Genomic DNA, 17381 nt, shown 5'->3' on the forward strand with positions numbered 1-17381 from the left:
TAGTCTGTGCACGGACCATTTATGTGGACGTGTGTCTCCATAGTACCAAGCCCCCGTATGTATGAATTCAGGTGGGTTCTGTATATTTCTTGCAAATATTAAGATCATTTAATCCATGTGGCCTTCGTATTACTAAGCCCTGATGCATTTCTTATCAGCACACACTAATGGTATGAGTATACATCTAGTGAAACTGTTACTGATTATTACCCAGTCCGCTGGTTACAGAGAGACATGGAACAACTTGGGTGGTAGATGCTGACACTCCAGTAATATAGATAAGAGAAATATGTAAAGTACTATTGAGCGCGCTCTAGACATGCCTCTACAACCAGGACGGCTCTGGAAATCAGTGGGGGGGGAAATAGTTTTCTATAAATATACATTACTTTAATCAGTGGTATGTCAACTGGACATACAGTAAAAGACTGGCCCCAGTCTTCCTGCTCTACTATTTTTAAACACTTTTCCAGACTTCCCAAATTTTCAAGTAATGTAATATTCCTGAATACACACACATAGCACACATGGCTAAGAGCCGGACACATTGTACAAATGCAAAATGAAATACCTTATATAAAAATCAGTATTCTATAAAATCCATTATTAATTGCCCCAGATTCACTAATCTGCCACATATTTTTGGCTTGTACATGGAATACATGAATGTATTTTTAATTCATATTTTATAGATCTTTGTATCTCTGCGTGCTTCTGACACGGAGAGGTTTCTTCTCACAGATCCCAGATGACATATGACATGCCGATATATATCTGCCTTCCTGTACTGCCAAATGGAGATCACAAACATCATGTGAAAAGGGGCCTTAATTAAGTGTTCTATTAAATGCCCATTAATGTTTACTGTGCACACCCGTCAAACTGTTTGGGTTAGGCTATGTTCTCCAAACCCAAACACCCAGCAGCTGCAGAAGTTTAATGTCGCTCTAGGGCTGCCGGAAAAAAAGGAAAAAAGCCTATGGCCGGGTTCACACACAGTAAGACACTGGCCGTTCTGTGACCTGGCCGGTGTCAGTGAGGTTCATCTCAGCTCGTACTACAGTATTGGCCAGATGAAAATATCATCCGCCAGCATCCAAATTCACCATAGCACACAATGGAGCTAGTTCTGTGCGGCCTCTATTCACTTTTGACAGGTCAGCTGAACACTATAGTTGTGGCATTAAAGGGGAACTCCAGGTAGAGGTTAAAAAAAATGAAACTTCTGCAGAAGCATATAGCATTACTTACTTGTCTATCCCAGTTTTGAAACTACCAAAAATCCATTTGTTTGGGGGGGGGGGGGTTTGTTCCATTTTGTTTGGGGGTTTGTGTATTGTATTTCTGTACTCCCTGGTTGAGCAGTTCCCAGAATGCAATGCAGTCCCCTACCCATCACAATCAGTAAAATTAGTGCAGCAGCTGCTTCTGGCCTGTCAGAGATGGTGGATCACTTAGGGAATTGGGGGATCCAGCCAAGTCTCCTGTGACATCACGCCCTGCCCCCTGTCTGCATCATCTGCCAGCAAACACACACAATGTGAGACAGATACATGGAATATTTGTCTCCTAAGGGGGGAGAGCAGCGGGAGCAGGAGAAAAAGTGGATTGGCACAGAGGCCATTTTTTTCACTTCCTGGATTTCTATCAGCTACCAGTGTGGCAGAACCGCACAGATACAGTAATACATTGTATAGACACATCTATATAACTTTTAAGGTACTTTTAATAGAAAACAAGTTTTTCTTATCCGGAGTTCCCCTTTAACATGTACCTGTCACTTTTAAAAACTTCTGACATATCAAAGAGACATCAAACATTTTAATCGGTGGAAGTCGACTGCTAGAACGTGAGTGCTGCTTCTGCCTGCTCTGTGCATGAGTGAGAAGGTCCCACACACAACATGCTTTTTTTGTAGGGTTTTTAGGTCCTTGTTTCTGATGAGCCCAAGTAGCAGCTGTCAGTTCAGATCATTGTGCGTCTGTGTGAAACAACCTATCTGGTGGAGGTACTGACCTAAAGACCCCCTTCTGTTAACTCAGACTGCCCTGGCTTTCTAAACCAGACAATCCTTACAATAATAAGCAGGATATGCTCGCTATAATTTCAGCAGTTTGATCTTGAAGACGCATTGAACAAGACATTATACAAAGTGGTGGGAGGTTGCTCTCCATTTCTCTATAGATAAGCGCCTAATCTGTGATGCATGCCCTGTAGCTGTGAATAGGTGCTAGTACTGAGTTCTCTGCGCTGTATTATTAACTCTAGCCGCAATAATGATGTGCTTGACTATTTGCAATGCTTTCATCTACACTCCCAATAAACAATTAAAATCATTTTAGAAACAAAAAACAGCAGCTGCACCCATCAGGACATTAAACTGATCTTTTGTTCCATGAATGCCATTTCTCAATGAATTGGCTCTGTCAACAGGGGATCAGTAAAATCCATTCATATAAGCAGGGTCTGATCCAAAACATGCCGCACCTGTTTCACATGGACTGACCATGTGACAACGCAGCTTCTGTTCCCCTGTACAATCCGGTTTCTGCCAAATAAACTATAAAAATCTTATAGCTATTAACAAACAAAGCAATTGGTGACGTTTATTCGGTTCTCACCATGTTTAAATAACTGTGCTTCTGCATGAATATCATTGTTGTATCATTATCTATCTACCCATCTTCTAGCTATATCTATCTGTAGATGGCGCCTGTGAAAAGCATTTCCTTCCTAGTACTTGTCAGTACTTATTTGTAACATGACATTCTTTTTGTCTTGAAAGATTAATTCCATCCCGATTGCCCGAGGTGTAATACTTGGATACAGTCCTAGATCTCAGAGTGCATACACAGAGATCCATCTTGGCACTATTAACTATCAGCAACACTGTATATCAGTCCTCACCGCTGCTGACTTGGTTATACCAGTATATACGGTGCTCTGCAGACCTTTTGTACAGCATTCATATAGAGTCCTTAGAACGGGTTTATTCCATCACATGGTAATGGGTAAAATTAGACCGGCTACAATCGTTTCACACAACATGCGCTGACACAGTGCTCTCTGCTGCCACCTCTGTCCGAGACAGGAACTGTGCAGAGCAATAGCAAATTCCCATAGAAAACCTGTTCTGCTCTAGACAGTTCCTGTCTCGGGCAGAGGTGGCAGCAGAGAGCACTGTGTCAGACTGAAAAGAATACACCACTTGCTGCAGGACATACTGTACAACAGCTGATAACTATGGGAAGACTGGAGATTTTTAAATAGAAGTAAATTGAAAATCTATAACACTTTTTAAAACCGGTTGATTTGAAAGAAAAAGATTTCTGCTGGAGTGCCCCTTTAAAATCAGCCAAAGCTCAAGTCAGAGGAATGTGCTGGGTGAAGGTCCGCTACATTTTATACTCTTTTATGGCTATGCAGGTAATAAGATTAGGCTTTGTTTTATGAAAAGACACAGCTACTTTGTGAAACCCAAAACCATTTTTCCGACAACCATGTACATGAATATTTTAAGATGACTTCTTATTTGTACTATCAGGATTCATTACAATATCACAGAGCAGTTTTAAAACTTTCAGCTCCAATGAACAGACTGCAATGCACATTGTGGTGGTGAAATTCAATCTCCTATCCCCTTTTCCATCATGGCCATAATATCAGATTGTGTTTTATGTTTAATATCAAATATTAATGGAACATTTTTAGTCGTCATGGAAAATAATGGCATTTAGTGCCGTATCCAGATTAACAGGAAGTTCTCTGCATCTAAAAAAAGGTAATTTTTTTATTCAAATCTTTGTAACTTTATTTAACTATATATTTGGCAATTTATCATGGATTCAGTCTTAGTTCAAGGTCTCACTCTGTGTCCCTAAAACACTTGGGCCCATATTTATCCTAAATTTAATAAGACAGTACCAGAGATGTCTGCTGCCAATATCAAATTTTCAGGTATAAGTAATACAACCACATTTTTGGATTACGTCCAAAGATCCTCCCTGGCCCACAGGTCTAATGACCCGTATCTGAAAGATCCATTTGTCAATATGTGGTTTTTGCACCCACAGGGACCTACGCAATTATACTACCCTAGTACCAATATCTGGAGTTTCATTTGTAATCAATAATAGTTATGTTTCTGTACTAAGAGTAATGTATGAAACTGCATTCCTATAGTACGCAACTTTTTTTTATTGGTTTGTTAGTGCTATATGGTTTGTGTGTGCTGTTTGCACTCCATTTGTGCTTATTAGTGGTGCCCGCTGGTCCTTGGTTTGTTTCATGAAAGTGATACTGTAACTCCCCTTTACTCTCGCTTCTTTTACTCGATTAACAGTGTAAACTAGGCAAGACTTCACAGAAGTTGGACGCCATGAAATGAAGCGATTTTAATGCAGAAAGTAGACACAGACAAGTTTTATACAAAAATGTGCACATCTAAGCTTGGGGATGATGCGGAGAACCGCACAAAAAGTGATATTGTCACCCAGTAGTGGATTATAATAGGTCCGTTTTGGGCGGTAGCCTGGGGCCCTGAGCTCCTGGGGGGCCCATGGCCACCTAAAAAGACTTATACTTTCAGTAGCGTATTGTCTCCTGGCTAAAGTTCTGCCATGATTTGCAAAAAAACGCTGCTATTTTACTGCAATTTTGTACAAATGAGGGCATCATGGCATTATTTATCCTGTACTATGAACACCACGCCAGTGCTGCCATAGTTACAGTGGGATGGGGGGCCCAGGCTTGGTGAACAGCCCGGGGCCTATGGTAAAGTTAATCCGTCCCTGTTGTCACCCGCTGTACTCTAAGAGGAGGAGAATGTAGTGATGTCACTATGCTGTCTCCTCCCCTCACTACATTTACAGCGATATGGCTGCAATGCAGTGGGGCAAGCCCCATTGGCAGCATTGGTTTAGGATCACAACTTTTAACAATATTAGGACATAAAAAGGGAAATACCAGAGTGGCTCCTTTTGTGTTAAAGTCTAACCTTTTTGTGAGTATTGTGACATAACAAGGGAAATACCAAGGTCAGGCATCTATCCACAGACAGCTGTTTTAGGTTTGTTGTGCACAAAATGGACACAGAAATGCACCAAAAAACCGCATCATGTACATACATTTTAGAACTTAGGTAAAAAATATCTCAGGATCCATGGGTTTGATGGTTTAGCTCCTCAGTGTCTAACTGATATATCAAGCTTATCCCTGCACTGGTTTCATGTGCCATAGCCATAAAATGTCACCACTATGGCTCTGCTCTTATGTGACTGGGGTGTTTTTTCAGGTATTTGGTTTCGAGTTACAAATTTTTTTACAGATGCTCTCCTAAAATTCATGTCCACATTGGCACTTAGCAATAAATGATTGCATCGATGGCTCACCTCGATCAAAGGCCAATTTTACATCTTCAATGTGCTCAGTAAAACCCGAGACTCTGTACAGCCCCTCTGACTTTAAGCCTAAAAAGAAAAGGATAGAAAATATATTATATTATTAAACTATTCATACGCAATAAGACATTAGCGAGTGCTGTCAGCTAGGTCGTCTGGGCAGCTCATTGAGGATAGCGGTAGTCTGCTGCTGTCACTGCTATTCCACAAAGTGACAGCAGCAAATGGTTGCTATCCCAGTTGTTTGTCTTTCAACATGTTCAACGATCAGCCGACATAGTTCATGTCGCTGATGGTTGCCTTCTATTACACAGGACGATTATTGGCCATAACGGCACATCCTGGCAGTACATCCATCACCTCATTGTTTACATGTGATTAAGTGATTGACAGATGTGCAGGACTGATCATCAGATCTTGTAATGGGTTGTGCACTTGAGTGCTCATCACATGACCTGGACAGATTAAATTATTAAAGAGGATGTACCACCCGGTACATCTTCTTTAACCTGAACCCACGGATCGATCGGCGCCGGCACGGTGAAGCCGGTGCCGCGGACCGTTTTTCGGACCGCCGCCCGGTTCCCGAGCACGGCGCCGTTCGATCCAGCGGTACCGGCCAGTGTTGAAGCACTGGAGGTAGGCTGGCCTGCCCCCAGTGGGAGGGAATTCCCTCCCCTGTATGACGCGGCTCGCTTAGAATGAATGGAGCCGCGTCATACAGGGAAGGGAATTCCCTCCCACTGGGGGCGGCCCGGCCTACCTCCTGTGCTTCAGCATCGGCCGGTACCGCTGGATCGAACGGCGCCGTGCACGGGAACATTCAGGTTAAAGAGTATGTACTGGGTGGTACATTATCTTTAAATTACTGTAAAAAAAATAAAAAATAATAAATGAATATAAAAATATATATATGTATATAACAAACGTATGTTAGAAAATTTTACAACTGTTCATTATACAAAGGATATATTTATTTGCTAAAACTGGAATACACCTTATCAAGTCAAAAAGACTAAAGCAGAATAAAGGTGCTTTCCCACATTACATTTTCCCTGAAATACTCCCTTGCATGTTTTTTCCTGTTCCAGTGTAGTTTTTTTTTCACCTAGTTCATATTCATAGGGTTGTTTTTGTTTTTTTGTTTTTGCTTTTGTGCATATGCTTTGTGAATTCTCAATGGCTTGTAACAAGAAAAATAAATGGTCAAAATGCCAATATTCCACCTGAGTGCCATAAACTATATTTCTGACCTATGTAGTTCTCCTATAGGGTTCTGCTTGTTGTCAGTAATGGCAATCTACAGTATATTTTGTTCATACCCAATTCCTTTACTTGTAACACTGAAGTCAAGCAGATGAGGGTAGTCTCCTTCCATATACTATGTTCTGTTATACAACAAGCTGAACTAGGGAATGATATCATTCAACTAGAAAATGCTTTGGTATATCCAATGTCAGTGACATGCTAGTAACCACCAGACCACTGAGGTCCACCACGGGCACCATGGATATTCCTGGGCAGCCCACAACCTAATGTATCCCAGATGTTGACAAGACGATTTGTCAGGCATTTTATAGTCATATGACGTTCCTAAACCTATCTACTTGTTTGAGTCTATTTCAGCGCTTAGCCTGACAAGAACATTTGATCATGTAGTGAATATCCACAACCAATATGTGCAATGTTTACTGTCTGTATTCAATTGTAACCATGTTCTTCGGGCAAGCTTGCAATTGAAATGTCAGTGCCCAATGTACAGGAGCTCTGGACTTTCGACACCATCATTCTGCATTCCCTACAAAGAACTAAAGAAGACTGCAGGCTGCTAGTAAAAGTGCATTGCCCCCGGAAATACAAATGTGCAAAAAGAGTCCATGGAGCCTCATTTAAAGCACTACAAAAACATGGCCACTTTTCCCCCTACTGTTGTCTCCAGTTCAGGCGCGGTTTGCAATTAAGCTCCATTTACTTCAATGGAACTGAGTTTCAAAACCCCACCCAAACTGGAGACAACAGTAGGGGGAAAGTGGCCATGTTTTTGTAGCGCTGGATAACCCCTTTAAAGGGGTTATCCAGTGCTACAATAACATGGCCACTTTCTTTCAGAGACAACACAACACTTGTCTCCAGTTCAGGTGCGGTTTGCAATTAAACTCCATTCACTTCAATGGAACTGAGCAGCAAAACCGCGCCCACACTGGAGACAAGAGTGGGGCTGTCTCTGGAAGAAAGTGGCCATGTTTTTGTAGCGCTGGATAACCCCGTTAAGCTTCTCAAAACACAGGACTAGCCAAATATCCCTTCAGTGAAAAGCCCTAACCAAGCAAGCAACGCCAGATCCGCACCTTGTTCCAGCGTGGACACTGAACAATTGAGTATCTTATATACAGGGGGTGCAATATATTGCTTACAGAGGGGACACAGTATATTATTTAACCCTTAGGGGACACAGCCAGTTTTCATTTTTGCGTTTTCGTTTTTCCCTCCTCGTGTATATAAGGCCATAGCGCCTGCATTTTTCCACCTAGAGACCCAAATGAGCCCTTATTTTTTGCGCAACTAATTGTACTTTGCTAAGGCAGATGTAATTTTTGCCTAAAATGTGCCGGGAAACCAGAAAAAAATTATATGTGTGGTGAAATTGAAAAAAAAAACGCATTTCTTTTATTTGGGGGAAATGTGTTTTTACGCCATTCGCCCTGGGGTAAAACTGACTTGTTATGCATGTTCCTCAAGTCGTTACGATTAAAACGATATGTAACATGTATAACTTATATTGTATCTGATGGCCTGTATAAAATTCAAACCGTTGTTAACCAATATACGTTCCTTAAAATCGCTCCATTCCCGGGCTTATAGCGCTTTTATCCTTTGGTCTATGGGTCTGTGTGAGGTGTCATTTTTTGCGCCATGATGTGATCTTTCTATCGGTACCTTGATTGCGCATATATGACTTTTTGATCGCTTTTTATTACAATTATTCTGGATTTGATGCGACCAAAAATGCGCAATTTTGCACTTTGGGATTTTTTTGCGCTGACGCCGTTTACCGTGTGAGATCAGGAATGTGATTAATTAATAGTTCGGGCGATTACGCACGCGGCGATAGCAAACATGTTTGTTTATTAATTTATTTATTTATTTTTATTTATAAAATGGGGAAAGGGGGGTGATTCAGACTTTTATTAGGGGAGGGGGTTTTGTGTTATTAAAAATACTTTTTTCTTTTACTTTAGACATATACTAGAAGCCCCCCTGGGGGGCTTCTAGTATATGCACTCTGATCTCTCATAGAGATCCATGCAGTATAGTTATACTGCATGAATCCATGAGATCGGTGTTCTATTACTTTTGGCTGCTGCAGCCAAAAGCAATAGAATGCCGAGCCGGGATCAGCGCCATTACGGAGCAGACCCCGGCCCGGTATGGATGCAGGGATCGCCCCCCCGCAATCGCGCCGCAGGGGGGCGATCCCCCCACTAGACCACCAGGGATGTGTAACCGCAAGTATTTAGAAGCAGCTGTCAACTTTGACAGCTGCTTCTAAGTACTTAATTAGCGGGCACGGCGATCGGACCGTGCCCGCTAATAGCCGCGAGCCCGGGCTACTCGCGGCACCCGGGATCGCGGCAGTTCAGAGGGTGGTCGCCGCGCGACCCCCCTCTGAACTCCCATAGCGGCACGAGGACGTTAAATAACGTCCTGGTGCAGCTATGGGTTAAAGAGGGGACACAGTGTGTTTTATTTACAAAGGGACCCAGCAGGTCTGTATTTATGATGAGGCAAGATGAGTATCACGCCTCAGGCAGCTGAGTATCTCGCCTCAGGCAGCTGATTGCCCTGCATCTCAGTGGTGACCTGTTTCATGGAGTACTCCCCAAAAAGACAAAAGCATATGCACAAAAAGGTAGCACATCATAATGAAACTTTATTGAGACAATAACAGAATATACAGAAAAATACCATAAACTATGCAGGGGTAAAGCAATAAGGGAGACAAACCCCAAACACTACCCTACATTAAAAACACTTAAAATGTCAACATAGGACCCGCCGGCGTACCAGCAAGGTCTAACAACCACTCTGACCCCGGACCATATGGGTTTAACAAAGCTGCCTAAGCAGTATCCCTATGACATATGACATCAAGAAAAATAATTAATATGAATAAAGGGTAGATTAATGAAACGATCACCATGTGTAGTCCAAAAAATAATAAGAAGCGGGTCAGATAGGCAACAGTCACCCCACGCGTTCCGCCGCCCAGCGGCTTCCTCAGGGATGTGGGTAATGAGATAGGGACATATTATATATACATGTGGAACATGTGAAAACAATTCCCAACCTTGATGAGACCATGTGCAGGAGAATCCGGCGTCCTGTAATGACGGGCGCCATCTTGGGGAGGCCGCGCATGCGCCGTAGGAACAAACAAATAAAGAAAAAAAAAAAAAATTTCTCTTTTTTTTTTTTTTTTTTCTTTTCTCTTTCTCCTTTCCTTTTCTGTATATTCTGTTATTGTCTCAATAAAGTTTCATTATGATGTGCTACCTTTTTGTGCATATGCTTTTGTCTTTTTGGGGAGTTGTCTGTTACTTATATGCATTGGTTTAGCACTCCTTACTTTTAGCGGTGCCCACTATTCCTATATATATTACTGTTCCATGGAGTGTCCGTAAATCATGTTGCCTAGCATCCTCGACACACTCTCATTCTGTATTGTTCTGTATTGTTGGTTTTATTGACCCTATCACCTGCAAATGATGGCTGGGGAATGATGTAAAATGTAGGGCAGTCAGGACTTTGACTATTTTACAGAGGTATTCATTATTATATAGATTATGCAGTGTAATGAATTTCAGGAGTGCACAGTGCTGTTTACACAGGATACAGTATGTAGCAGTATTATATTCAAATATATATATTCGATTATGCTGAAATGACATACATTCACCCCAATTCCCTGTCATTAATCTGCTTTGAAAAGGTACTCCAGAGATTTTTTATTTTTTAATTGATCAGTGTCAGAAAGTAGTTGGATTTGTAATTTACATCTCCTTAAAAATCTCAAGTCTTATAGTACTTATCAGCTGCTGTATGTCCTGCAGGAAGTGATGTATTCTATCCAGTCTGGCATGGCAGTCTCTGCTGCCACCTCTGTCCTTGTCAGGAACTGTCCTGACCAGTAGCAAATCCCCATAAAAAACATCTCCCTCTCTGGACAGTTCCTATCATGGACAGAAGTGACAGCAAAGAGCACTGCGTCACACTGGAAAGAAAACTTCACTTCCTGCAGGGCATACAGCAGCTGATAAGTACTGGAAGACTTGAAATTTTTAAACAGAACTAAATTACAAATCTATATAACTTCCTTACACCAATTGATTTGAAACACTTTATTTACCCCTTTACATAATGTCATTAGGTGGCACTATAGGTCTTTTCCCTGGATCCTGTGCCCCCTGTTTTTCTCACTCATGGGTTAGCGGGGAGGTTGCTATAGATGGGAATACCTCTTTAAGGTAACTAGAGCTTACTGTTGCATATGGCTTTAGTTAAACTATACTACTATTAAGTGTGCAGTATCTTAGGAAGGAAAACATCATCAGTATTCATTTTCTTGGTTACAGTAGAATTACACCAGTGTTTGAAGTGCAGAACTGAACAATGGATGCAGTTATACAATACAGCCCAAAGGTTACATTGTAAAACATCTCATTTTTTTATACTATGAAAAGGGAGAGCATTGAGGAAAGTCACAAGTTTCGCTGTTTACTTTTCCCAGCTATAATTGAGCATTTGTGTTTGCCGCAAGAGTTTTAAGAGATTCTCTAAGACACCCTGTAATAGTGATGACTGCAACAAGCCTTAATGTCTCAGTGATTTACGACATGAGCCCATCTCAGGACTCCAGGCACAAGTCATATGGAGATCAATGGTGGAGTTACCATGTGCGTAAGCCTGAAATGTGAGACAAATTGGTGGGGTTAAAGGATTAGCTGTAATAACCTTGTGACAAATGATTGCCTCATCTTACTAAATGTCTCAATTTGGACACAAAGTAAGAGGGGATACAGGGAGCCAATAGCAGCTCAGAGGATCGGACCGTCAGGTCATGCCCTTACAGAATAAAGTGATAGAAGGGCTCAGTTAACATATTGCCAATAGTCTCATCTCTAAGGATCAGTCTCTGCTTCCTATATTTAGGGCTTGTGTAAATGGCAGGACATGAAGCCTGTACACATAGGATGTGCTACTTATATAAAGGGCTGTACAGCCTGTGCTGATCTATAGGCTCCATCAGGTGCCATACATAGAGATATATTTCATATAAGGAAGATACCCCCTCCATATAGCGTTTTGATGGTTATATATGAATGTTGATATAGCAAACCTCTGCATAACTACATATGAAACTAAAGGCATACTGAGACCCATTTTATTACTGGTCAGTGACTGAATTTGAATAATTCCTCTAAAATAACAATATTAAACCTGCATCATCTATTTGCAAAACCAAAATGACCTCATCTGTTCAAATGAAATCACCTTCTTTATATTGCTCCCTGCTCCTAATGGTCATGTTGTGAATAAACTTACCAGCCATGAATACTCTTTGTTGGTACATTACACATGCTTTTTGTGTATCTTTAGTGTACAAAGCTTTTAGCACCATCACATTTCCGCTTCTGGGTTATTGTGTGTGGATTGTTAAAAATATTCTCTCTTAAACTAATTTTAGCACATTATCTAAATGGACTGCACTAGGAAGGCACTGCAATTTAAAGGGGTACTCTGCAAAAAAAAAAAAATCAAAAAAGTTTTAAATTAGCTGGTGTCAGAAAGTTATATAGATTTGTAAATTACTTATATTTAAAAATCTCAGGACTTCTGGCACTTATTAGCTGCTGTTTGTCCTCTCACAGACAGGTGGCAGCAGAGAGCACCATGTCAGGCTGGAAAGAATACACCACTTCCTGTAGGACATACAGTAGCTGATAAGTACTGGAAAACTTGACATTTTTAAATAGAAGTAATTTACAAATTTGTATAACTCTCTGACACCAGTTCCCCTGAAAACAATTTTTCTGGAGTACCCCTTTAATAGTATTTGTTTACTATGTGCTATAAAGTCACATCCAAGAGGTCAGAGGGTGACATGTTACAAACATTACAGTTACTAGTCTGTTGTGCCTAGACCCTATTATGGATAGCATTGATTGTCCCTATAATCTGTCCATAGACAAACAGAAAATACACATAGAAAAGCAGTTGTAATTGTATTAGCATGAAATGCATAAAGTAAAATAATTGTGCAAACCTCTGCTCTCAATCTCTTGGATGCACATGTCCACAACCATTGGCCTTGGAGTATTGTGCGCTTTCACCAGTGTGGTCAGGTCACAGCTGTACACCTTCTTGATGCGCTTGAGATCTGGCTGGCAGTCGTTGGGCACATACTTAGAACACTGTTTATGTACATTTAACCCACAATCTGCAAATCAGAGACACAACAATTAGATACAGATTAAAACTTTAATGGCTGAATCACAATTCATGCAAATGCAGCAGATAAAACATATGTAATACTTAATATTATTGTGGTGAAGACTGCCTATAGCTCGGAGCACAGGCCTGGATATGTAAGCAGCACCCCCCATTACCTGCAATGTCTCTCAGTTACATCATTTCTCTCCAACTGTTTTTATTAAACTTTTTCAGATTTACATGAACAGTGTTCGACTATGTTCACACAATGTTTTTTCAGCTCCGTTTAAAATGACGTCCGTCATTTTGAGTCTAAAATAACGGACGTCATTTAGCAGCCTGGCCTCCCCTTAGTGCAATGACTGCCGTTTGTACATCATTCTAGTTTGGGGTTACTAATTGTCCTTTGGGTGCAGCTTAATTGAAAAGTCCATTGAATTTAATAGTAAAAATGGAGAAAGAACAGTGACAAAATAAAAACTGTGTGTAAACAACTAATAAAAAAGGTCCGCTGTTTGCAAAAGAAGTCCGAAAAAGTTAACGTCCGCGGTAACAACGTCCGTTATTCAATACATTGTGTGCATTGGACATCTGTCACCCCATTGACTTCAATGCATTTCATTGAAGTCAATTAAATCGTGGCAAAAATGGACGTCTTTTTAAATATAAAAAATCAGCCGCCTTTTCTCTATTTTTGACGTGTGAACATAATCTTAGTTGTTGTCTTTTGTTTACAAATACAATAGAAACACAACATTTTTCTCAGTATCAAGCTACCGTATGTTCACACAACGTTCCTGCGGTTGGTACTGCCAAATCAGCTGCAGGAACATCACTTTATTTTAAATTGTAATGTGGGCACATTTGGGGGGGTGTGCACTCCAATTAACCATTGAAGTCTATACAATGTACGTCAATTATTTCCGTGGCCATATTTAAACAATGGCCGTTCCTGCCTCAAAATAATGCACTGCATTGGAGTCTATGGGGAACAACGGCTGTTGTTCCTACACTGTATTGGACAAAGGCCATTGTTTAAATACGGCCGCAGAAATAATTGACATGTCTCTTGTTTTAAAAAATACACTGTGTGAACATAAAAGGATATTTCAGGGAATCGATCTGGAATTCCCTGGAATATCCTGGCCGCATATTCATGGGATCGCAACTATGCGGCCGGGATCACAGGCATGATAATAGAGTGCAGATGCGGTCGGACCAAAAGTCAGACGGTCCGCTCATCACTACTAGTCACGGCTCTGCCTCGTGCGTGTGATTAAAACTTTTTTTTCCAGGGACCTGAAGCTACGGAGTCCAGGGGAGCAGACACTATAGAATACCCGGCTGTGAGGTCTGTGCAGCCGTTCTGGGAGCCTAATTAGAACAAATGTGCTGATGGGTTCCCTTTAAAATAAGGGACGGACTTCTCTATGATACTGAAAAGAAGGCTGTGTTCTTATCGCATTTGTAAACAAAAGACAACAACCAACTCTGTTCATGTAAATCTGAAAAAGGTTAATAAAAACATTTCCCAAAAAAATACCATACACAATAACGCACATCAGGAATCGAAGCAGCAGAGTACAGGCGGCAGTGCAGGAGCCAGGGAAGCGTGTTATTTTATACACTTACCCCTTCCCCAGGCATTACCCAGAAAAGGGTACTGGCCGGACACCCTCTTTAAGTTCCACCTTATTTACAAGTGTTAACCATTAGTTTAAGCAACAGAACAACAAAGAAAACAGACTCCCATGTTTGGACATATAGTATATTTTTATAGTATAGTATGTTTAACATGTATATAGAAAACAGATAGCTCTTTTGTTCAAGGTTGGGCAAGAGGCAAAAGTTGTCATAAGACTATAGCTTTAGGCTATGTTCAGATACTGAAAAATATAAACAAAATATGGCTGTAATTTTGAGTGTAAAATACAACCATATTTTCGCTGCAATAATATGCTATATTAAAGTCCATGGAAGATTGTCTGGCAGTGCACACACAGTATAGAGTAACTGGTGTAATTGATTATGACTGTCCAAATACTGAACATGCTCATTATTTCCCTTCTTTGAAAAATACAGCTTTTTTTTTTACCTGTTCACACATTGTTTTGTTACATTGTTTTATTTCATTACAGAGTAAGGTGTGCGGCTGAAAACGATAAATTTAAAGCGACTCTGTACCCACAATCTGGAAAGCCCCCCCCCCCCCCCGTACCTTCAGATAGCTGCTTTTAAAGGGACTGTACCATCAGGCCTGGGCTGAAGCACTGGAGGCAGGCTGAGCCACCCCCAATGGGAGGAAACCCCTGTTCCTCTATTATACAGCTCCATTGATTCTAATGGAGCAGTGTCATAGAGGGGCAAAGGTTTCCTCCCACTGGGGGTGGGTCAGCCCGCCTCCAGTGCTTCAGTCCAGGCCTGATGGTACATTCCCTTTAATCCAAGATCTGTCCTGGGGTCTGTTCGGCAGGTAATGCAGTTATTGTCATAGAAAACAACTTTTAAACTTTCAGCTTCATGCCCTATGGCTGTGGCTTACATTGTGTATACATTAGGCTGGCACCACCTCTCCGTCCCTCCTCCCCACCCTCCTCATCATTAGGAATGATGGCAGATTGTCTCCTGTGTGAACATTGCACAGGTGCCTTAACAATCCAGCCCACGTTCAGTATTCACAAAGCTGATGAATAGTAGGCAATCTGCCTGGAGCATTCCTAGTGTTGAGGAGCGTGGGGAAAGGAGAGGTGGTGCCAGCCTAATGCATACACAATGTAAGCCATGGCCATAGGGCACGAAGCTGGAAGTTTAAAAGTTGTTGTTTATGACAATAACTGCATCCCCTGCCGAACAGACCCCAGGACAGATCTTGGATTAAAAGCAGCTATCTGAAGGCACAAGCGGTTTGGGGGGGTCAGATTGTGGGTACAGAGTCACTTAAAGGGCCGCACAAAAGATCAAACCAGCCGACGAATGGACGTTAGCTCACTTGTTACTTGAATTCTGACCCTTTTACAGGGGCCGATAATTGGCTGAATGGGCATTCCTAGAAACACTCGATAGCAATATTCAGATCATGTGGCAAGCAAAGCAATAAGAAATGTTTAATAAAGACTATATTGAAACTAGCAAAATGTTGCAATTAGAAAGCAAATGAGCAAAAAAATAAAATTTAAGTGCAAAGGTATATAAAACATTTAACAATGCTGATTTAAGCATACAGTCAATAAATAAAAAAAAAATTCTCCTTAAAGAGGTACTCTGAGCATTCAGTTTTTTTTTTTCATATTTCGCTGGGGCTGCACGGAAAATAATAAACAGATACTAACCTAACACGTTCCCTTGGGGGTCCCCATATGACATCTTTGGGTCCCCTCTGAACGCTCCTTGCTGCTACTTCCAAGATGGACCCATCACACCGGTGTCAGCCCAGTCAGCCAATCACTGCTTATGGTGCTGTCCAGCTTCAGTCAGTAGATGGCTGAGTGGGCTGTCACTGCCAGGACAAGTCTGTATCGGAAGCAGCAGATGGAACATTCACTGGTAGACCCAAAGATGTCACAGGGGAACCTCCAAGGGAGCCTGGTAGGTGAGTATGGGTTGTTTATTTACTATGCAGCTTCAGCTGAACGCTGACCGCCCAGAGTACAACTTTTATGTTCATGGCTGGCTTCTTGTGGGCCTGAAACATTGTGAAGCCTTTTAGTAAAATGTTACTATCTTCTGTTCTTTTATTGTGATCAGGTTAGCAGCAGTGTGGTTTTATCTAATGAAGGTAAATCTTGGCTTTTATTTTGCTGTATAAGTAAAGGGATAGACAAAGATTTCACATTGCCTTACACCTATTAAAGCATTCTGTCTACAATTAGTACTATTGGGCCTCCCATTTGGCTGGAACACTACTCAACAAGCAGCCCCTAAGTTACATGCTATTACTTCTTCTGGGAAGAAAGGCATCAACATGAGGCCCGAGGTGGCTTTGTGCTATTGAAGCTGCATAATAACTGAGATACTGTATTAATAAAAAAAAAAAATTAAAATAATCTCAAAGTCCAATTCATGGTACAGAAATCTGCTTTGTATTAAAAAAACATCCCAGCCACAACCATTGCTTTATCTCCGACAAGTAGTAAACTATATATAGCTCTTGTATATAAAGCCAACTTGTATTTTTATGTCTGATACTCCTTTAAAAAGACATGTCGACTCCATAACCTAGATCTCTATGAGTGATTACATAGGAAATATTTGGCTTTTGGCATCCTTATTTCCTGACAAATGAACCGCTTAAAGAAAATGTAGATTGAAGCAATAGACAAGGACGCGTGTCTGGCAAGCCTGGCACAGCAGTCTGAAGTTAATCGGAGCTGGCATCACGTTAGGGTTAATGATCCCATCTCCTTCAGTCGTGTTCTGTTATTTTTTGTGGCCAAATACAACTTGTTTCATTTTATTTCTCAAATGTGTACATGTTGATTCATAAACTGGCTA

The 17381-nt window shown here is 41.2% G+C and overlaps 1 protein-coding gene and 1 long non-coding RNA gene across 6 annotated transcripts in view; one reads left to right on the forward strand and one right to left on the reverse strand.

Annotated features, from left to right (window-relative positions):
- The window catches only part of LOC138783700 (uncharacterized), a 106559-nt gene that overhangs the window by 45648 nt on the left and 43530 nt on the right, over positions 1–17381 (forward strand). The gene's annotated exons all lie outside the window — the stretch shown is intronic.
- The window catches only part of CHN2 (chimerin 2), a 286428-nt gene that overhangs the window by 8512 nt on the left and 260535 nt on the right, over positions 1–17381 (reverse strand). For all 5 annotated transcript variants that reach the window (XM_069958724.1, XM_069958727.1, XM_069958725.1 and 2 more), the window contains 2 exons: positions 12724–12897; positions 5391–5468 (listed from right to left, as the gene is read on the reverse strand). In XM_069958724.1, the coding sequence (XP_069814825.1) occupies positions 5391–5468; positions 12724–12897 (252 nt within the window). The remainder of the gene's footprint in view (positions 1–5390; positions 5469–12723; positions 12898–17381) is intronic.

Source organism: Dendropsophus ebraccatus, chromosome 2 (genome assembly GCF_027789765.1).
Source record: "Dendropsophus ebraccatus isolate aDenEbr1 chromosome 2, aDenEbr1.pat, whole genome shotgun sequence".
NCBI lineage: Eukaryota > Metazoa > Chordata > Amphibia > Anura > Hylidae > Dendropsophus > Dendropsophus ebraccatus.